The sequence below is a fragment of the Adiantum capillus-veneris genome, chromosome 11 (genome assembly GCF_014529385.1).
Source record: "Adiantum capillus-veneris isolate H3 chromosome 11, ASM1452938v2, whole genome shotgun sequence".
Classification (NCBI taxonomy): Eukaryota; Viridiplantae; Streptophyta; class Polypodiopsida; order Polypodiales; family Pteridaceae; genus Adiantum; species Adiantum capillus-veneris.
This window is the reverse complement of record NC_140941.1, coordinates 155,880,005-155,903,978: the sequence shown is the minus strand read 5'-3', so window position 1 is coordinate 155,903,978 and position 23,974 is coordinate 155,880,005. Positions and strand designations below refer to the sequence as shown.

At 42.0% G+C, this 23,974-nt stretch overlaps 1 protein-coding gene across 4 annotated transcripts in view; it reads left to right on the top strand.

Annotated features, from left to right (window-relative positions):
* Positions 1-23,974, top strand: part of LOC147448277 (uncharacterized) — a 95,828-nt gene that overhangs the window by 24,040 nt on the left and 47,814 nt on the right. The window contains exon 3 of one of the 4 annotated variants that reach the window (XM_086524131.1): positions 8,503-8,634. The exons of 2 other annotated variants lie outside the window; for them this stretch is intronic. In XM_086524131.1, coding sequence (XP_086380257.1) covers positions 8,503-8,634 — 132 coding nt within the window. Of the gene's footprint in view, positions 1-8,502; positions 8,635-11,136; positions 11,199-23,974 lie in introns of all 4 variants that reach the window. One more of the 4 variants, XM_086524134.1, reaches the window with a different exon arrangement.

Below are 23,974 nucleotides of genomic sequence, written 5' to 3'. Positions count from 1 at the left end.
AGGTGTAGAAAGACCACAACCAGTGTTGGGTCAGCAACCACCCCTACCAGGATTACGACCAGCCGGCATATGATACACACCTACAATAAATGAACCAGAGGAGAAGGCTTTGGTACCCATGCATGCATATTACAAAGATTCCAATGGATATGCTGCAAATCCTGTCTATTATCCACCGGAAGAACCCCCAACGCCAGAACCTTGGAGCATGATGGGAAGTGCAGGACCACCAATAGCTGCACAGGTAGCAGGAGAAGGAAGATATAGCTTGGATGAATGAACATTGTTGTTCATAGCCAACGGAGGCATGGGCGGGCAGAGACATGCATACCAGCAAAGAGGAGCTGAAGGAGCACCTTAACAGCCTAAGGCACCCTGCTAGAAGTGTGGTGGAGACCATTAGCTAAGAGACTATCCTCATGATGAAATCATTAGAGTCAACGCATATTGCATCGAGTGTGGAATTACTCATTTGATTCCTGATTTCCCTAAGAACCCGAGCAAAGGAGCAAAAACTACTTTGAACATGCTGGAAGCAGTGCCTTCTAGTGGAGGGTCAAAAAACGAGACAGTAATACCTATTCAGGTAGTGACACAAGCCCAAGCCCAAAGAATGATGAATGAACCCGTGATTGAAGAGCCAAAAACCGATGCCCCTTGTTCAAAAATAAAAAATCAGAGAAGCACTTGGAAAGCTAGAAAGGTGCGTATGAAAACCAGGAGAGAACGAGAGAAACGGCTCTATCCGAGGAGTTAAAACACACAAAGGATAGATCTAAGCTCACACTGAGCAACCATAGCACCCAAGGAAATAGCAGAACCCAAAAGTGCAGGATCAGGAGGATCAGTGTTGGCAGAAAAGGTAAATGAGCAGTTAGACGTACTTTTAAAAGCATAAGAAGCCAGACTAAAAAACAACCAGACCCAAGAGCAAAGATGGATAACTTATCCATATGCCAAAATAGAAAAACAGAGGTTGGGAATGTGCTGAAAGATGATTGAAATAGCCCAAATACTTGATAGAAAACCCGCTTGGTAAACCTGCAAGCTGGCACGAAGTACCAGTCCCAACCCCTATCAAACCAACTTTAGAGAAACAAGTAGACACAAAGGAGAGACTCGCAACTGCCTCTGAGTCTAGGGAAGAACCTATCATAGTGCCAAATACAACAGATGCGACAATTGATGGATTCCAACCTAAAACATTGGTAGAAATGGGTAAGGATTGTAACGATCTAGATTACCTGTGGAAGCAAATCCGTGATGCCAACGAAGCTAACATGGTGAGTTACCAAATGAATAGCATGAGAAAAGAGAAAAATGAGATCTTACCTCCCATTGAAGAATTTGAGGCAAGATCACAAATGAACTTTGATATGCATTCACAAGGGGGAGACCAGGGATCAATTAGTTTGGGACACAGCCAACCAGACTCGCTAAAAAATCTACCCTCTTACCTATGGAGTATGAAGCCAAGTCTAAGGTGAGAGCAATCCCATCTCAAAGACCTAACAGAGTGATGGATTCACAAGGGTTGATTGAGTTATTGTCCACCCCTGTGGCATGCACAATCACTTTAGCCGAACTCCTAAGGCTACGGCCAAACATGTGGACCACCGTAGGAAAATGTTTAGAAAAATTTGGAGTAAAAGACCCCACCTTGAAGCTTCAAGAAGGGATCAGAGAATTGGACAAGCCTCAACTCAACACTAGGCTAGTACCTTTAAACAAAGTTGGAGAATATTGCGAGGGAGAAGATGGAAATACCACACTACCAGTAGAATTCCAAGGAGTAGTTTCCAAAGCTATTCTTGACAGTGGAGCAGGAGTCACTATCGCCACCAAGAAAATCTGGAAAAATGGGGAAAACCGGCTTTGAGAGCTACCAAAATGACATTGCAACTAGCAGATGGGTTCATAGAAAAGCCTCTAGGACTTTTAGAAAAAGTAATTGTCACCTCGTGCGGAATCGAGTATGAGAATATATTTGCAATAGTCGATTTCGACAAAAAGAACAATTACGAGATCATCTTGGGAAGACCATTCATGAGACAATTAAAGATGGTCCAGGATTGGGGTTACGACCACATATACCTCAAACATGGCGAGACTACAACCACACCTAAAAGACCATAGTTACAAAGATGTGAACCAGACACCAGTGGAAGAGTCTGATTTAGCTACATTGGCAGGGTCCGAACTCCCAGCATGGTTAGGGAAAAAAAAAGAGCTATGGATGTGCGGAGCTTCACATTGTGGGAGCTTAAAAAGAGAGAAATGCGCCTTATAAAGAGCTATTGAGGACAAGGATTATATTCCAAAACCTTTTTCCAAATATGCCTTAGAACCTCTAGAATGGGAACACATACTAGCAACATTGGATGTCTGTACCATTACAGATAGCCCAATAAAAAAATTTTGTGATAAGGACGGCTATGATGTGCTACCCTATTACATGGTAAGCCTTATACCAGCAAAAGATGAGAATGTAGAACCACCAGAACAAGAAGAGTTTTATAACTCCTTTGAGCATCTAGAGGTAAATAACGATGCAGATAACGAGTGTTCAGACAGCTCAAGCGAGCGTGGGGAGAAAACAGCGAATATCAAGTTTTATGATTTTGCCAATCAGGACTCTAGACGCCAGGAACACTATAGAAAAAAAAGAGCAGAAAAAAAATTTAGAGAGAACCTGATGCCCAGGATAAAAGATAAAACTCACTATCTAATGCTTGTAAAAGCAGAGGATTGTGTAAAAGACCAAATATCAGGAAGATCCTCAAAAGTTCGAAGGGAAGGGACGCAAGAGGAAATAAAACAAGTACAAAAGACTAAAACAAAAACAAAATCAAAAAAATCTCAACAATCAAAACAGGAAAAAACAAAAGACCCATAGTGGACCAAAATGGAGCGTAAAAAAAAATAACAAGAACTAAAACGGTCGTTACGAGAGGTATGGACTACGGATGGAGAAAGTGATGGTAAGGAGGAGTCAAAAAAAGGAAACATGAATGTACCATCCCACTATCAAAAATTCACCATCCTAGACAGAAAAATCATAATGACATTACCAGTCAGGGAAAGAATAAACCAAGAATCTTATGATGGGCCGGAAATTAAAATGCAAAACTGATAGACCTCGTTGCGCCAGGCAAAAAGCCTCAACCGGTCTATATCGCAACTGATTTAGAGCCTGAAGAAGAAGAACTGCTAACACAACTTCTCAAGAAGTATAAAGATGTGTTTGCATGGTCCTACAAAGACCTCAAAGGAGTTGATCCATCGATATGCCAACGTACAATTCCGTTGAAATCAGATGCCAAACCTAGCGAACAGCGTCCTTACACATATAATGACACATCTGCTAAACGAAACAAAGAGGAGATTGACAAGCTGATGGATGCTGAATTCATTTATGAAATCGAGCATACATATTGGGTGTCACCCATTGTGGTTGTCCCCAACAAGAATGGAAAGCTACGTGTGTGTGTGAACCTCAAAAAAGTAAACGCAGCCACAATAAGAGATAATTATCCCTTGCCGATCACAGAACATGTACTTGAGAGGGTGGCTGGGAAACGGGCTTATTACTTTCTAGATGGGTTTTCAGGGTATAACCAACTGGCAATTGCAGTATAGGATCACACAAAATAGCATTTTCCACAGAATAGGGAATATATGCGTATAGAGTTATGCCTTTTGGCTTAACCAATGCCCCAGCTACCTTTCAAAGGTTAATGTCTCATGCGTTCAAAGAATACCTGAGAATATTCTTAGAAATATATATGGATGATCTTTGTGTACACTCTCTTCTACGAGAAGAACATATCAACCATTTACAAAACGTATTTGAGAAATGCAGAACATATAGAATCTATTTTAACATGGAAAAGTGCATTTTTATGGTTAGGCAAGGCTGCATCTTAGGAAATATTGTCTCAAGAAATGGAATAACCACTGACCTAGACAAAATCGGAGTCATAGTAGACTTACCCAGGTCTACTTATGCCAAACAAGTACAATCCTTCATGGGACACTGCGGATATTATCGAAGATTCATATATATGTATGCGGTCATTGCACAACCTCTGTATCGCTTATTAGTCAGTTTGGACTGGACTGAGGAGTGTGAAACTTCATTCCAAAAGCTTAAGGAGAAACTTGTATCAGCACATGTACTTAAAGCACCAGATTGGGAAAAGATATTCCATGTTCACATTGATGCATTTGCATATGCAATTGGGAGTATTCTGGCTCAACCTGGAGACGGAACAATGGATTTCCCAGTTTGTTATGCAAGCCGATAGCTAAATAGTGTAGAAAAGAACTACACAACCACTGAAAGAGAAGGATTAGGAATGATTTATCCTGTAAAAAAAATTCAGTATTATTTGCTCGCAAACAAATTTGTGTTCTTCACAGATCATCAAGCTCTTTTACATCTAGTAAATAAACCATGCAATACTGGGAGAATTGTACGCTGGTTTATCATATTGCTAGAGTTTGATTTCACAGTGATGGTCAAAAAGGGTAAAACTCATCTACGAGCGGATCATCTTTCAAGGCTGCAAAACGGGGAAGCTCATGAAGGAGTAGATGATGACATACCTGATGCTTATCTTTTCAATATTGAAATGATACCCAAATGGTCTCAGGAAATTCTTAGCTTTCTTTCCTTTGGAGGTAGATTTGATAACAAGGAAGACAGATCCAAACAACAAACAATTCGACAAACAAAAAACTTCCAGCTGATTGCAGGACGACTGTATCATCTAGGCTCGGACCAACTTCTACGATTATGTATAAATCTTTAGGAATTCGAGTGTTATCTTGAAGAAGCACACGTCCAGGATTGTGCATTTCATTGTTCAATAATGAAAACACCCCAAAGACTGAAACAATTAGGGGTTTACTGGCCAACTATGTATGCTGACACACATGCTTATGTTAACAATTGTACTATATGTAGTGCCAAACGACCGGTGGATCATGCGACATTGTTTCAGGTAAACATTGCACCTTCATGGAGTCAATATATTATAGATTTCTTAACAACAAGGAAATTTCTTGAAAACATAACAAAAGCGTGGAAAAGGTCTATAGAGCTAGAGGCTCGCGACTTTAATTTAATTGGGAATCAACTCTATAAGCGAGGGAAGGACAATCAACTTAGAATCTGTGCAAGTGAAAACGAATAGCTGCTGATTCTAGAACACACATGCAGGAATAAGTGGAGGCCATTTTTCAGGTGATAAGACGGCAAAAATTGTCTTAACCGCAGGAATATGGTGGCCTACATTGCATATGGATGTTGAGGAGTTTGTAAAGCATTGTGACGCATGTCAGTGCACCAAGGTGCCGATAAAGAGAGATGAGATGCCACTACTGCCAATGATGGGAGCAAGGGCATTTGCAAAATGGGGCATTGATTTTGTGGGGCCTATTTCACCCCCTGCATATCACATCCATACCCAATATATCATTGCGGCTACGGACTATCTCACAAAATGGGCAGAAGCCAAGGCAACACAAAAAGTGGATGCAAGAACCACTGGGCAATTTTTATATGAGAATGTCTTTGTACGATACGGATTACCAATAGAAATTGTCAGTGATCGAGGAACACATTTTCTTAATGAAGTCATTGAAATTTGCTAGAGGAATTCATGGTCATACATAGAAAATCTGCTCCATATCATCCACAAGAAAATGAACAAGTTGAGGCCACATATAAAACACTATGCACTGTTCTGACTATGTTGGGAGAAGAGGGGAAGATCGACCGCTTAGAATATTCAACACAAGCTTTCAAGCCATCACCATCAAACTGTCCACCTCTTCTTCCAATTTCCAAGCACACACACTCACCTAGACTATGACACACACACACACACACACACACACACACACACACACACACACACACACACACAATAAACATAGAATTGACATAGACAAACTTGTAAGAGAGTGTAAGAGAGGTGTAAGAGATGGAGACTAGATTAGAGAGTACACAACAAAATAACCATAGCTTAAGAGAGTAGAGAAGAGAATCTGCAAGAGAAAATCCTAAATCTAGCCCCAAACTCCACGGCACCTCTCTTGTGGAGTTGGTATTTAATATATTACTTTGAGTTTAAGGTGCCAAAAATTGAGGCTCCTCTTTTACAACCACTGTACTTTTTCAAATGAGTGAAGATCATTAGTTCTTGCATGACCCATAAGGGGAGTTCCCACCACAACTATTTACAGAGCCATAGTGGCTTATTGAAATGATGTTCTAAGAAACTGTGCAAATATAAAATGGCCAAGAGTAATTGCCGTCGCCTCTTCGTCAACTCCCCGCATTCCACTCTACAAAATCATCATCAACTCAATTAGTAAAATAAATAGACAGCACATAATTAACCATTACGCCCAGCTATCCCAATTGCAGCTAACCACTACAATAGGAGGGTGCCAAGTCTCGTAACATCCCTCCCACCAGGGATAGAAACTGTCCTCAGTTGCTCAATAGAGAAATCAACTGGACCGTGAGTGATGGAAAGTGTGGAGAAGGTCAGGAAATTTGCGAAAAAACTTTTCAGGCATCCATTTGGGATCCTCTCTAGGGTGGCCCTTGAAAGTCAAAAGGTAACGGTTATAAACCATTCCAGTGCGTATAGTGGTGGTTTCATGGTCAACTATTTTATTAGGGATGAGTTGCTCTTCTTGGTCTACAAGTGAAGGTGGGTCTTCATAAATGTGGTATGTAGGTAGGGGTCCTCGGAATGGGCGTAAAAGACTAATGTGAAAGGCGTTGTGAATGTGCCAATGTGCAGGTAGGTCTAAACGAAAAGAAACATCATTAATGACAACTGAAATTTTGAATGGTCAAAAGGTAACGGTTATAAACCATTCCAGTGCGTATAGTGGTGGTTTCATGGTCAACTATTTTATTAGGGATGAGTTGCTCTTCTTGGTCTACAAGTGAAGGTGGGTCTTCATAAATGTGGTATGTAGGTAGGGGTCCTCGGAATGGGCGTAAAAGACTAATGTGAAAGGCGTTGTGAATGTACCAATGTGCAGGTAGGTCTAAACAAAAAGAAACATCATTAATGACAACTGAAATTTTGAATGGTCCATAAAAACGAGGAGCAAGCTTAACAAAGACATTAGTATCAACACTTTTGATCCTTCGTTTTTCGATACGAAGTAAAACATGATCACCTTCTTTGAATTGGTGTGTCTTGAGGTGCTTGTTAGTATGCTTGGTGTAAAGTTCTTGTGAGTGTTTAATGGCAGAATGCACACTTGCATAAATATCATGAAAGTCAGTAGTGAAATCATGAGCGACAGGCACAACATTAGAAAGACGTGAAGCAGGAGTAGGGAGTGAGTGACCATATACAATTTTAAAGGGAGATTTACCCGTGGAAGTGTGAGTGGTGTTGTTGTATGAAAATTGCAGAATATGTAGGTAGTCATCCCATTTCTTAGGTTGAGAGGAAACATAAGCTTTCAATAAGTCAATAATAGTGTGGTTGGTGACTTCGGTTTGACCATTAGATTCAGGATGAAATGCAGAAGTGAAGTCAAGTGTAGTGCCAAGATTTTCAAATATAGTAGTCCAAAAAGCACTACAAAATTTTGAGTCTCGATCAGAAATAATCACTTTAGGCAAACCATGATGTGGAAAAACAGTCTTCAGAAACAAAACTGCAGCTTGATGTGCTGTGAGTGTTTTCTTACATGGAACAAAGTACGCTTTTTTAGAGAAACAATCAATAATAGTCCATATCATGTCATGTTTGTGTGTTGTGAGTGGGAAACCAGTAACAAAATCCATGGAAATATGTTCCCAAGGTCTTTCAGGAATGGGGAGAGGGTATAAAAGTCCCAATTTCTTACCTGTAGCTGCTTTGATGTTTTGACAAATCAAACAAGTTGAAACATACTATTTAACATCCATTCTCATAGTAGGCCAATAGAAATCATGACATAAATTTTGAAAAATTGCAGCAAATCCTCCATGTCTAGCATAAGGTGGTTTGTGCAATTCTTCAATAATTAATGTACGAAAAGGTTTAGTCACACACAATTTTTGTTTGAAATAAAGGAAGTTTTCTTGAATAGTGTATTCAAGAAATGTGTGTACAGAATTATCAAGCATGTGCAACCATGTCGTTTTGAAGTCATCATCATGTGCATAAGTGCCAGGCATAGTGTCAAAGGAAGTTCCCGTAATGATTGATAGATGATTAAGTGAGGGTCTTCTACTCAAAGCATCAGCTACAACGTTTTCTTTACCAGGTTGGTATTGAATGTTGGGCTGGAAACTTTGAATAAAAGCGGACCACTTAATATGTCTATCATCTATTAAGGGCTGAGAAAGTAAATATTTGATACTTTGTTGATCAGTTTTAATGATCAAGTCAGTACCCATTACGTAGTGTTTCCAGATTTTCAATGCATATACCACAGCAGTCAACTCTTTGTCATAAGTACTGAACTTTGTTTCAGATGGTTTGAATTTACGACTTTCGAAAGCAATTGGATGGCTATCTTGCATAAGGACTGCACCGATACCTTTTCCACTAGCATCAGTGACTACCACAAAGAATGGTCTTTCAAAATCAGGCAATTGCAATACAGGTGCATTAGTCAAAGCATGTTTAAGTGCATTAAATGAGCTTTCTTGCAAATCAGTCCATTCATAAGGCGTGTTTTTCTTCAACAAGAGAGTCAAATAATGTTCTTTGTAAGTAAAATTACGAACAAATTTCCTGTAATAGCTACAAAGACCAATAAAAGATCGTAGCTCATGCAAGTTTTTGGGTCTAGGTCAGGATTGAATGGCTTAAATTTTCTTTGGATCGACATGTATTCCCTTACCCGATACAATATGTCGCAAATATTCAATTTCAGATTGGAAAAATGAACTTTTTTCAGGATTCAAATACAAGTGATTTTGTGCAAGCAGATCAAATACACGTGTTAAATGCTACTTATGCTCTGCTTCAGATTTACTGAATACCAAAATGTCATCAAAAAATACAATCACAAAATCTTGATGGTCAATGAAAATGCAATTCATCACGCGTGTGAATGTAGCTGGTGCATTTGTCAAACCAAATGGCATGACAAGAAATTCATAGTGTCCAGTTTGTGTTTTGAAAGCAGTTTTGTAGATATCATGTTCAAACATTTTGACTTGGTGATACCCTGATTTAAGGTCAATTTTTGCTAAAGATGTGTGCCCCTTTCAGTTTGTCTAATAGGTCATCCACTCTAGGAATAGGAAACCTATTCCTAATGGTGATCTTGTTTAAAGCCCTGTAGTCGATACACATACGAAAGGTTCTATTTTTCTTCTTGACAAGAAGTACTGGAGCTCCGTATGGTGAACTACTAGGTCGGATTAAGCCTCGGTCAAGTAAATCAGTGATTTGAGTTTGTATTTCCCTGTGTGCGGTAGGATTTACACGATAAGGTGCTCTACAAGGAGGTTCGCTACCCGATATGATGTCAATTTTGTGGTCTTCGGGGCATGATGGTGGAATTCCAGGTGGCAGATCATGCATGAAACAATCTTTAAATTGTGAGAGAAATTCAACATGTGTGGAATTACGTGAAGTTTCAGTTTCAGCAACAATTTGATTTACCAAGACTAGATATGTTTTCCCCTGTTTTCGAATTGCCCGTTTGGCTTGAGTGTGAGAGAGAAGTGGAAATTTTTGTTGTGCCAGTGTTGCTTGGATGGAGAAAGTTTTATTATTATGAGTGAGAGACATTGTACGTGTTTTATAATTAATCAACGGGTCAAATTCATGACGAAATGGCATTCCCAAAATCATATCAAGACCATGTAATGGTGCTACCAAAAATGTACGTGCTTGTGTGAATTCACCAATGCAAACAGTGACTTGAGTTTTACAATTAAAACATTGATTATTAAAAACAGTTTTGACCTTATGAGGTGATGAGATTTCACAGAGTGATAGTTGTTGTGCCAGTCGTGTGGAAATGAAATCATGGCTACTACCATCATCTAGCAGAATGGTGACATTTTCACCCTTAGCAGAGCCTTGCACCTTAAACAAAGTGTGAGGAGATATAGGAGTACTTGAGGATGGGTTGTCATCGTTATCATATTCAGGATCATATCCCTCACTGTAGTTAACTTCCACTTCGTTGTCGTCAGGTATAGCATCTTCGATGAGGTTAAGAGTAGCTCCATTGGGGCGGTTGTTGTTGAAGGGTTTTTTATTTTAATTTCTGTTGAGTCCATTGGAATGGCTACTGGATTGACCATTGCCCTTAGCATGACCATTTGGGCACTTGTCTGCATAGTGACCATATTGAAAGCATTTAAAACACTTCACCTTTTTGTTACCATTAGAATTTGGAGGAGAATGCTGGTTGAAAGGATGTTGGTTGCCTCGTTGCTGAGTGTTGTTGTGGTTGTTGCTCGTATGAGGTTGAGCAGTGGTAGGAGGATTGTCAATCTTCATCTTTTGAAAAAGGTACGGCTTTGGTGTTTACTTTTGTCAAAGTTAGGAGAAAAAGGAGGTCTCTTGTTGTGGTTAGTGTTAGCAGGTTGATCAGTGTGAGAGGAATGTCCACCTTTCTTCTTTTCCGCGTTGAGAGCCAAGTTAATGGCCTTTGACAGAGAATCTGGTTCGAACATATCTACCTCAACACTAATTTGTTGTACCAAGCCTGATATGTACTTTCGCTTCAATTTCCTGCGACTAACATGTTCAATAGCTTGCAATTGAATTAGACAATTCCAAAAATGGTCAGTGTAACCCTGTACATCTTCATTTCTACCCTGTCGAATTAAATCCCATTGACGTCGTGCTTTAGCTTTGTACTCTGTGGGCAAAAATTGGGGTAAAAATACTTTTTTAAATGCATTCCATGTGCGTGGTCTTCTTCCATGTTGTTTGGTGGCGTTCCACCACAATGTAGCACTGCTAGTGAGATGATTGGATGCACACTTTACCATTTCACGCTCGGGAAAGTATTCATCATGAAAATAGTCATCTAGTTGACTAACCCATGCTAGAACCGTGCTAGCATCTTTAGTGCCATCAAAATCTTTGAAAGTGAAGGCTTTTCTGCTAATTTTGTTTTTCTTGGGTGTCGGTGCAGATTCGGTGCGTGCAGAATGCAATAATTTATCTTCAAGTTCTTGCCTTCACATGCGTTCATATGTGAGTGCTGCTGTAAATTTTGAAGTTGCTCTGCAATCGTGGGGGCATGAGGAAGATGTGCCATGATTGCGTGCTTTTCTTTTTCTTTTCCTTTTTTTTGGTTTTTTTTTTAATAAATAATTAAAAGGTAATGCTTAAAAAGGCTATTTGGTGGTATTCGCAGATGCAATATGCGGAATAAAATAAAATAAATAACAAAAATGTAATGTACTTAGCTGAGAACGAGCGGTGGCATCCAGTCCAGAATGGCGATGCGCTAGGAAATTGCCAGAGAATAGACAGTCCGACGGTGCGTCACCGAGCCAGTTGAATTTTACAACGTCCAGTCCCCCTTAGTCCCAAAATTAACGGCAGTCAGTTGGTAACAAAAGGGAAGGTTTATCGTAGCTTGAATGAATAGAAACGGCTTTCGTGAGACATAAAGCCAAAGGTCATTGAACTGGTGTCTGTACGTCGATTGAAGATGCCCCCCTTTTTGAATTATGACTGTGAGCGTAAAAAGGGCAAAGAGTGGGGTTGACGGCCTTTCGTCTGCGAGGTTTGTATGAAGTGGGTAGTTAATCGAGGGATTTTTGAAAATGAGGAACAAAACCTGTCAATTGCTTTAATGCTTGGTACGCAACTGACCACTTTTTTTTTGTTTTTTGTTGAGGAACAAGGGAAGACTGATTGCATAAATAAATGGGTCTTTTGCCTCTTTTTTTTGTGTTTTTATAAAACAATGCCTGCAATGGGCGGCCCTGGACTATCCAGTGGGAACTCACTTTGCATGAGGACACTATATTGAGAGCATAAAGTGTAAAAAAAACTGAAAATAGACTGCAGGCAGCGAGGGAGACATCGTTGATGGATGTTGGAGCTCTGGTGTCGTACAGAAGCCGTTCTAGGATGCGGGGAAGGAGGACGAAGTGACCAGCAGACCAAGGCGCCCCTATTGGGGTTAATAAGGTGGGTTTTGGTGGAGGTCGACAGAGGGGGGTTTTTGTGTGTAATCAGGGATTCACACAGACTTTCCTCAATGTCTTCCTTGCCTTCTCTTACGCCTCCCGATGCCGCTTCGCATTGACAAGCCGAATCACGACATGACTCGATTGCCTTGTTTCCTTCAATTCTTGCTCTCCCTTTCCTTGCTGTGAAGGAGTTTAGATCCGAATTCCTAATTGCTATTTCCTTTCCCACAATCCACGAGAGTTAGCCAAAGAATTGAATTTTTAAGCTTGCCATACCAATTTCGATTGTCGATGAGTAGAAATAATTAGCCGATTGCCAATTAGTCGTCAGGTAAGCCTTGATATTGCAAACTTGGTGCTGCAATTTCGTAATTTGCTCCTATAAATTTGAATTCAAATGCCCATTAAGCTTCGAAATTATGACCAAGAAGATTTGACTTGCAAATTCGATAATTTGAGAAATCGAGTTTGTCGAATCGAAAAGTCCCTCCTTGATATTGAAATCTGATGCCAATTCAACCGAACCTGTACGCTCTGATACCACTATTGGGAGAAGAGGGGAGATCGACCGCTTAGAATACTCAACACAAGCTTTCAAGCCATCACCATCAAACTGTCCACCTCTTCTTCCAATTTCCAAGCACACACACACTCACCTAGACTATGACACACACACACACAGTAAACATAGAATTGACATAGACAAACTTGTAAGAGAGTGTAAGAGATGGAGACTAGATTAGAGAGTACACAGCAAAATAACCATAGCTTAAGAGAGTAGAGAAGAGAATCTGCAAGAGAAAGGCCTAAATCTAGCCCCAAACTCCACGGCACCTCTCTTGTGGAGTTGGTATTTAATATATTACTTTGAATTTAAGGTGCCAAAAATTGAGGCTCCTCTTTTACAACCACTTTACTTTTGCAAATGAGTGAAGATCATTAGTTCTTGCATGACCCATAAGGGGAGTTCCCACTACAACTATTTACAGAGCCATAGTGGCTTATTGAAATGATGTTCTAAGAAACTGTGCAAATATAAAATGGCCAAGAGTAATTGCCGTCGCCTCTTCGTCAACTCCCCGCATTCCACTCTATAAAATCATCATCAACTCAATTAGTAAAATAAATAGACAGCACATAATTAACCATTACGCCAAGCTATCCCAATTGCAGCTAACCACTACAACAGGAGGGTGCCCAGTCTCGTAACAGACTAAAATTGTATCAGAGTCAAGGACAGACTGGGATCAACAGTTACACTCAACACTATGGGCATACAGGGTAGCTTACAAAACATCAATCGGAACGACACCGTACAACATGGTTTTTGGTCTAAACGCTATATTGTCCATAGAGTTTTTAGTTCCAACTCTACGAGTAGCGAAACGCTTGGAATGGACAGGGCATGACCTCTCTTCAAGAATAGATGATCTTGAAAAGCTAGATGAACTTTGATTGAGAGCTGTACCTTCGATCTATGCTAAAAAGAGAAGACAAAAAGAGTTTTTTGACAAGCATGTGCGCACGAAAGAGTTCAGAACAGGTGATTATGTACTTATTTATACCTTGAAGCAATATGCCAAAAAACTTAAAAAGCGAGGGATGGGACCCTTTGTGATTAGTGACTTATCACAAAGTGGAGCTATCAAACTTGCTACATTAGCAGGAGAAGAAATTCCAAATTGGATTAGTAGGTGTCGATTAAAAAAAAATCATTTACCACTAACACAGTATATGCTTCAAAAAATCCATCAAGAAAAACAACGGATGAAGGAGAAAGAGAGGGTACGAGAAGAGGCCCAAGCAGAAGCAAAAGAACGCAGTTGTGAAAAGAAGGATTCTACGACAACAACAACAATGTGGATCACCGTTGCGAATAAATGCTATTCGACTAACGAATTTTGGTAAAGACACAGTGGAGCCAATAATTGCAGTCAAAGTGGGTAGCAATCAAGCTGAATCGACGGCATTGCTTGATTCAGGAGCTCAAGAAAATCTGATCTCTTACAAATTATACAAACAGCTCAAGCCCAAAGATCAACTACATCCTACCTCACAAGTGTTGGAAAGTAGTACATCACATTCGCTAAAAACATTGGTCCAGACTATATTGCATGTACAAATACATCAATATATTTACCCACACAAGCTACGTGGTTGAGGATGAAAGCACACTACACCCCATGTTGTTGGGACAACCTTGGCAAAAAGAGTATAATATGCAGATAGATTGGAATTTGGATGCAGTCAAAATTCAGCATGCACAAGAACAACAGGTGGTAGCCTTTGCTCAGCAACCCCGGAAGAACCAGATGACAGCACCACAATTACGAGATAAAGAACCAAAAGGATGGGTGCCACTAAAGTACAACACAATACCCATGGCGGCCAACCAGGGAACTGCCAACCATGTTCACTACATACATAAAACAACACAAACCACAGTGAAAGGAACAAGGTAAGCAGCATGCGAAAACAAGTATGGGTGCAAAAGGATAAAGGTGACATGGCATACATGCAATACAACCGAAGAAGTCAAAAGGAGAACACAGTTCAACCAAAAACCAAGGGAATAAAAAAGATATGGATCCCAAAGAGAATGCTCAGTAAAAAATTAAATGCGACTCGCATTTGGATCCTGAAACCAAAGCAACAGGAACTCCCTTCACTACAAGCAACATCGGCATGCAGACACACACTACATATGACACCGTAAAACCGATCTATGTGGATGCCGTTCAACATCACACCAATGACGCCCATGAACGTGTCCATAAACCTCCAAAAACCTCCAAAACAAAGCTACAAATGGAAAGCAAAAGAGACAAAGACTATGGCCAATTCCGCCACGACAATTCTCTCAAAGGAGACACCCATGGCCATATCGACAGTAGCGGAAAACCAAGCGCATGTAGCAAGAAAGACGATCAAGCAGAGAGTTGTAGAATTATAAATTTTACTTGCAAAGAAAATGTGCCAACCAAATCAACAACAAACAGGAAACCTCGATGTCGAATGCCAATAAGCATCTTGCTTATTCCCTCCCCTTGCACAACATTGAATTTTCCATGCATTGACTGAGTATGCATAAAATAGGGCCACATTACACGACCAAGCATTATCAAAATTTTTTTAACCCATGCACTGCACATACACTGAGGCGATACCTTGTCGTCCGGGAGGACTCCAGCTAGGAGGGGGGGAGGCATTCTCAAATGCGGGCCCAATGGTAAAAAGAGCAAAAAAGGGCATGTTTTTCGACTATTTTAGAGGGTTGTCGTTTGATTGCGAAATTTTCTGGACTAATGAAGGGGATCGGGGAGCACCACAGACGGAGAGTGAGAGAGAGAGAAGGAAACACACACACAATGTGGGTGGGGAGACTCAAAGAGTGAGCAGCCCCCTATACACTTATGCTATGTATAAGGTATACAAGTCAGTGGGCGCCCAGACTCTGGGCGGTCGGGCAAGGCAGAGGCGCCTATACCCCAACAACCTCCCACTTAAAGGCGACTGTGCCTTTAAGCAAGGGAACCTAGTCTAAAGACTACAAAAGGTGAGAGAAAACCACTCTCAACCGATGCCCACTGGCTGGCTGTGATCGTGTGCATCCGGTTGTCCTGCTTCCGTGTAAGTCCATACACCACCAGACGTACCGCACACGTACTGCAAGTATGTACGCAATACCTGCATATCTCCCTCATGCACTATGCCATCATCAGTCAACAAACGACTGACAACCCCAACTGCAAATGCTCCCACTGCAGCTACGATATCCGGTCTCAAGATCAACATCTCATACATGAGACCACCGAATGCCGATGCAATGCTAGCGGGCCCTGCTAGCTCTACGGAGCATGCATCAACATATATATCCCTGGCAATAGGCATCTCTGACTGACAAGGCGTGTCAGCCACATGCATCTCCTCACTATCCACAAAAGACGCATCAACCTGTCGTGCAACCTCAGAGCACACCAGCTGCTCTAGGTGTCTGCTGGAAGACATATCCTGCACAACTATATCCCCATGCTCACTGTCAAGCATAGAAAGCAATGACTGCATAATCGCTGACATCTTAGCCTCCTCTGCAATCATCCACTGCAAACATGACCACTCAATCTGCTGTGACTCACTAGAGCTCTCATGCTCTAACTCCGTATGCATAGACTCTTGCACAACGTCCTCCTGTCGTGACTCACTAGAGCAAGACCGCTCTACCTGTCTATCCTGCATAGAAGTATCTCGCACAGCTGACTCTCTGCTTTGCTCAGTCACTAGCAAAGCATGCATGTCTGACTCTGTCACCTCTCTGTGTGACTGCTCAAGTCGTGCCCCAACTGTGTGTACAAGAGCTCACTACTCTGCACTCCATGCAAAGCATCCTGCAACCCATGAGCAAAAGAGACTCGCCTGCTCTCTCGCTCTCTACCTGGCTGCATGATCACAGAGACAACACCGTCTCTCTCGTGATCCACATGCAATGGGTAACCTGTACCACTCCTGGCACCTCTCGCAATCACTAGCGAACCCAAATGCAACGCAAAAGATCGCTCAAGCAGCGATACCCGACATCCACTATCCCGTAACTGTCTGACTGAGATCAAATCCCGTCTCAGATCTGGCACATAACGCACGTGAAGCAGGGTAAATCTCATACCACTGGGCAAGGACAAACATACGTCTCCTGTACCCTCAATGTCATACACAGCACCATCAACCATGTGCACACAACCAAGTCTCCCACTAGAAAACGTGCTAAACCACTCACGATGCAACGTGACATGGAATGTAGCATCTGAATCTAGTAACCAATGTGAAGACAATGTGCAATCCGATATGCAATCCGTAGACATAAGATCGTATGAAGACAAGCTAGATGTAAATGTGACATCGCCATCACAAGCATACTCAGTAACCACCGTACTGATCTCACTAGCATCTGTCATGCCCAAATCTACATCACGCATATGTCGCCTCCTTTGTCTCAAACGCCTGAAACATCGACGCCTAATGTGCCCTCTATGTCCACAATGCCAACATGTCAAGTCTCTATGCCGTCGAGACTTGCGTGTGGGACCAATCTCTCCCATGGACATAGAAGTGGGACTAGACTCCCCTGTAGACATGGATGTCGCGTACATAGCATGTAAACTCTGCCATAAAGCATGAGTTGTAGTCTCCCTCGAGACCTGCCAGTAAACAGACTCAACCAGATGCAAATGAATTGTAGACATGGATAACTCATCAAGATCCTGCCAATCATTATCACGCATAGACTTGGGCTTCGCCGATAAACCAAGCAAGGGTTTATCCTGCCCCAAATCTGCCAATGCAACAAGCATATGCTCCTTCCAAGCAACAAAATCTGCACCATCAAACTGTGTCAGACCATAACGCTGGAAGTCAAATGAAAAATCAGCCATAATGCTCGCAAAAGAGCAAGCAACAATGAGTAGCAAAAGTCAACCAAATCAGCCCTAAACTGGCTCGAATTGCATCAACAAAAGTCTGCAAGTATGGCTGTAAGATATGGCTGCAAATCAGCCCCAAAATTCAGCTCTTAAACAGCTGCATAAACAAGTCACAAATGTGTCCCAAATCAGCCTACAACTGAGCCATACATGGACACCTGCAAAGAGGAAACAATGGCTAAAAATTCAGCGCCCAAATAAGCCCTCAAACCTACCTGTAAACTTGTAAACATGTAGCTGAAACCTGCTGAAAAACCTCAAGCCATTAGTGCTCGAATCCGGCTACCTAGCTCGTAGCCACACAAGCATACATCACAATACTCACTCCTGTGAGTGTGCCAAGATAACTGTACGCCTGTCAAACCCATGAGCTAATCACCAAGCCCACAATGTGCGGTATCAATGCATACACACGCACAAATCTCCCACCTGCAGAGAACACCGCACACAAATGCTGAGTGCAACCCGCAATCTCTACCTAGATCGCATAAATGATGCGCATAAAACTTCTGGGAAAATTTCGCCAGAGTTTCGTCAGTAAAACGGCCACAAAACCAGTAACCAAACTGACTGCACGCTCAAAACCATGAGCAATCAAAGCGCGTCAAATCACACTCCAAATGCATGCACCAATCTCCACATTTTTGCATACATCATTGCAAACACCTGCAAATCTAGTACACAAATATCTGCTCTACCTGTGACTGCCAAAAAACATGCTCGAGACATACATTGCCGAGCTCAAAATGCAATCACATTAGTCTCCCTGAGCATCAAACCACATAAGGCATACATCGTATCCTCCCACCTGTGAGGAAACTTGAAGCAAATATCACTCTCACATCTGAGAGCAAACCATGTGTGGAATCCTCGACACACAATAAACAACTGTTGCTGCAGAAAATTCAGCGTTCAGAATTTTAAAATTCTGATATGACGAGCGCGTCCGGAGCGTGCCAAAACCCCAAGGTAGACTCCTGGATCATATGTATCCGAGTCCGGGTGTGAAAGCTATGCCAAAAACAATGTTTTTGGGACCCAAGAGTGCACAAATAAACTTGCTGCTGTACCTGCTGTAATTCAAAGCATAATTTCAGCAAATAGACATCACCATCGCGTCCGGAGCGTGCCAAAACCCTGACCTAGACTCCTGGATCATGTAGATCTGACTCTGTATGACGGAGCTACGCAAAAAACTGCGTTTTAGAGCCCGAAAATGGCAAAAACGAGCTGCACACAGTTTTGAACCTGCTCCTGCTCCACTCTGCGTGATGCAATGTCCTCTCAATGCAAGCTCCAACACAAGAGCTCTGCCACAACAACATCCAAGCACTCGAATGTCAAGCTCTCCTCCGCCGAGCACTTCTCTACCGAGCTCCACTGAGCTCAAAAGCTCCTCTCACCAAGGAAGCCGCAACCGCCTCCTCGACCAAGCTTGACCACACCAAGCTCCTAAGCTCCAAAGACAATGCTCCTTAAGCTAAAATCGCTCTCCATGAAACTCCGCGATCGAACTCCACCGTCGAGAGCGAGCGAGCTATCGCCTCGAAGCTCTCAAAGCCGTCGTGCTCTCCGCGGTCACCATAGCTCTGATACCAATTGAAGGGGATCGGGCAGCACCACAGACGGAGAGTGAGAGAGAGAGAAGGAAACACACACACATTGTGGGTGGGGAGACTCAAAGAGTGAGCAGCCCCCTATACACTTATGCTATGTATAAGGTATACAAGTCAGTGGGCGCCCAGACTCTGGGCGGCCGGGCAAGGCACAGGCGCCTATACCCCAACAACTAACTTAAGTACATATGCTCTTATACAACATGAATCTACAAGTATATGGGGTCAAACGCCAATTCAAGCCCTTAGGTGTGTGTATATAGGTAAAAATAGCCATTTTTCGGGTAAAATATTGGTAAAACGGAGAAATTTGGCCATAAAAATTGCATGTGAGTATATATAGTGTTTTGCGGGGATGTTTTTGAGTTATTATGATTTTTGGAAATTTTTTGGGATTAATTTTTTATTTTCTTTTTAATTTTACTAATTATCGGGAGAAAAACTTCAAAAATATAAAAAGCAGGTCGTAATGAAAAACAAAAAATATGGGATAATCAGTGACTATAGGACAACCTATGGTACAATGGCGGTGCAATTATGTGAATGGAGCAAAAAGCGTGTTTTGGCCAGATTTTGACCGAAACGTCAAATTTCTCGAAAACTGGGCAAATGGAGTCCGAATCAAGAATTTTTTGAGCCTAAACCATATCTCGCAAGAAGTTGGAGCACATGTCAAATTTCATGGAAAGTGGTTCGGGGACCCCCATTATAAGATTTTTTCACTTCACTTAAAGCTCATTTCTACTATTGCCTTCTTGAGACAGAGCTCTTGCCACCTAAAGCAAATCGGACTTCCAACTGCTTCTACGACGCGCATGACCACCCGACAAGCTCTAGATATGAGAGATAGGCTCACCACCTTGAGCTTTTCGTGTATATTTGATGTTTTGTCGCGAAAACTAGCGTAGGGTTCACACGGGAAACGAGCGGTAGAGACCTACATGTAGAAGTGGCCGCCTAACGGCTAACCCAGAAGCAATAAGGCTTCATCGGTGGTTTACCCTAGCATAGGAGACCACTCTTGAATGCACAAAGGTGGCAGAAAACCATTGGGAAAAACCCTAACTTCTAGAGCCCTGCAAGAGGCCACCAAATGGTAAATCGGTGGAAAAGCACCCAAATGCTACCAAAACTCATGGGTAGGAGCATCTCGACATGCTCTACAAGTCTATATAACCCACATGGCCATAAGGCGAGCTGAAGCGGCACTAAGCTTTAGGAACGGCATTAGACACAAAAAGCGTCAACTAGCTCTCCCGGCCAAACCGCATGTCCGTTTGCCACCAAACTTCACGAGAGGATTTTCTAGACCATCAACAACCAAGTCCTATGGTGGTAGACCACCACAAGTCATCGACGACATATAAAGGCAACCATGGCGCTTCCAGAGCGCAAATTTCCAAACGGAGCTCCAGTGAAACCAAAGTCAACAAAAACCATATGGCAAGGATCCCCAAGGAACCGTGAAGCTATGGAGACTAACATCAAGAAATTTCATCGCTGAAAAGCACTCCAAGAGTCAGAAAACGGCTCAGAGGCTCTGAAAGCCAAACAGGGAGTTTCTATCTATCTATTTGACTTTTTTATTGAAATAGGGTTTAAAAGGGACTCAGGGGGACTCAGGGCATGTACCAGTAGCACTTCTCATATAACTTTCATCAGGAGACATCCTATGCCTCAGATGTCTCAAGGCCATATCTGGGAACCAAACTCAACATCTCATCTCACACATAGCTTCTCCATAGTTTATACATGCTAGCCATCAAGTTTCATCACATTTGGATAAGAGTTGACCTCATATGCATCAAAAAACGGAAAGTTAGAGCATAGAGGCAATAATGGGTCATAGACCTACCAAAACTAGTCCAAATCACATGAAACTTGCACAATATACTCATGAGCACATTGCCAAGCTAACTGTGGGGTCATATGTGAAAATTTATGAAAAAGACATCCTACGCGTAGGATGTCTAAATGACCTATTTGACCTCCAGCTGGTATTTTTGAGTTCCAGATGTCTTTATAACACCTTCACAAGCTCACATATCAAATTTCAAGCCATTCCCATCACATTTGGCCCCCAAAACCTCCAAGATGCACTTTTTGAGCCTAAAAACACTACACATGCTCTTAATAACACCAATGATTATCCAAATCAAAATCTAAGAGCAGGGCCATGTTCCACATGCTAAGGGCTACCCACAGAACCAACTTCAAGTCATTCTGATAAAATAGACATCCTACACGTAGGATGTCTCGAGTGTCATTTTGACCTACTGTGCAGGAACTAACTTCATGGGAACCATTTACATGGTGTAAGAAGCATGTATATCAAATTTCAACCCAATTGAATATCATTTTGCCACCTGTTTAGGACATCCTACACAATTTGTGAGCCAAAAGCCTAAATCTGCCCAAAATTGCACTTTTTGATGCCCAAACCCAATTCCAATTACATAGCCATGTTGCACAGGTCAAGGGCCACAAGCCGGCCAAGTTTCACCAAAAACAGAGGAGGTAGACATCCTACGCGTAGGATGTCTACATAATTATTTTTCAACCAGAAAGATACTGTGAGCACATGCGGAGTTTCCCTAGTTCCTTTTGAGTTTTCAAGTCATTTGGGTAGTCAGAACTCAGTTTATTAGCTAATATGTAAAAAACGCTAACTTTAGACTACTTAGTGCAACAGGATCCATGGCAGCCACAAAATCACTTGCAAAGAAGAAGAGGATGACTATAAAGGACTAATTAGAAGAAGTGGAGCCTTTTGTGATCCCAGAGGGAACCCTGAATCCCACAAGCACATGGATTCAAGATGATCTGATAGAGACCAATGATCTGAGAATCTACCAAGGAGTATTCAAAGATCCTGAGGGAAATGCAGTGGAGCTACCCATGATACCTCGAGATCTCAATGAATTTGTTAGGAGCAAGATGGGGGATTACTTGGAGAAACTGGATCTCCACAACTACTTTGAAGCCTTGCCAGCAGGGATTAATGTTAAAAGTGTGTGGGAATTTTTCACCACAATCAAAGAGGACAGCATATCCCGAGTCACCGATCTGCAAGGCAAGCCTGATACAATGATTGTCATCACAGAGAATGTCGTGGCAACAACACTTGACATCTCAAACAAAGGAGAGAGTGTGACAAAGAGAAGAGATGACATTAAGGTCTACTTGGAAGGAAGAATAACTACACATTTGAAGATATTGCAAACCCGAAGGTGGCTATCATGATTCAATTATAAATTCAAGACTTCCACATGTGTTCAAAGCGGCCAAAAAATACAGGATGCCACCTGGAGCCATTGCAACCACTTTCATCTGGGCAATGCAGAAGAGCAAACCAGCAAACCAAAAGAGATAAATTATGCCGCTTACATCCACGACAATCTTGTGAAGATGGGGACCAAAAATCTCACCTATATTGTACCTGGTGAGCTGACAACAAAAGTTGTCTATGGAGCATTGCATGCCAAGGGAAGCTGGCCTCTACCTCCCTCACAGAATGATTGGCTAAAGCTAAAGGAAGACAAAATGAAGAACCTCCTAAGGCGCCCAGGGTAGCCACAAGGTTAAAGCGCCAGTTAGAGACCGTTCTAGAAGAGCCTCCAGAGTCAAAGAAGGGAAAGAAAGAAAATCTATAGGTGCCAATCAAGGAAACCAAGTCACAGAAGGCAGCGCGGCTAGAAAGACTGATGGAAAGTTTCAGAGCCGAGAGAGCACTAAAAGGGGATTTGAGAGAGTTGTGGAAGACATCCCTTGAAGCTATGTCTGGATCATCTCGAAGGATTCACCTGGATTGGTTCGAAGATTATATCAAAAACTTCGAGATGTTAGATGCTACGGCGGAGAATATCTTGAATATCCCTTTTATAGAAGAAGAGGTGGACAAAGTGAGACGGCAGCTGCTAGAAGAGCAGGAAGGCCAAGAAAGAGATAGCAAAACCAAGGCGGATCCGGATTTCAAGAAGAAGCAACCAACTCCACCGTCAAGCCGGGAATCCAGCCCACCACCATCACCACCTCCTCTTAGTCCTCCACAAACCCACCAAGAAGAGGAGTTGAACAGACTTGATGAACAAAAAGATTCCAAGCAAGAGAAGAACAAAGAGCAGAAGGTAGAAGCTGAGCCAAAAGATGAGAAGCCAGATCCAGAAGAAAGAAACTTTAGAATATTTCTTGATCTACTAGCTGGTGGGTACTCTCGAGAAGAGGCAACGACTACAGCTTTTAAGTTGGCGAGCACAAGACCCAAGGAATATATGCAGAGCCTTCGGTTAGTAGAGTTGAAGGAGATGACCACAGATACAGTGGACCTACATCCACCAACCAATGATTGGGATGTGGTGATGCAAAAATTAACGAGGCTCAGAGCAAGATCGATGGCCACTGAGAGTGAAATTGATAATCTCAAAACAAATGAAGTTCATATCAAAGCTGAAATGGAATCACTGCAAAAACAGGGCCAAGAGAACATAGAGAAACAAACCAAGCTGCAAGCCAATCTGGACGCGGCATTACAAAGATGCCAAGAGATGGAACGACAGAATCAGGCAATAGAACACAAGCTTCAAAGAGCAGAGGAGGAATACAAGAAAATCAGCAAGTCACTGACAGATGCGGAGAAAGAGAGGGACAATCTGACACTATAACTTGCTGATGAGTCCAAAGAGGTTGAAACCTTGAGAAATGCCAAGGAAAAGGCTAAGATAGAACATGAGGCAAGC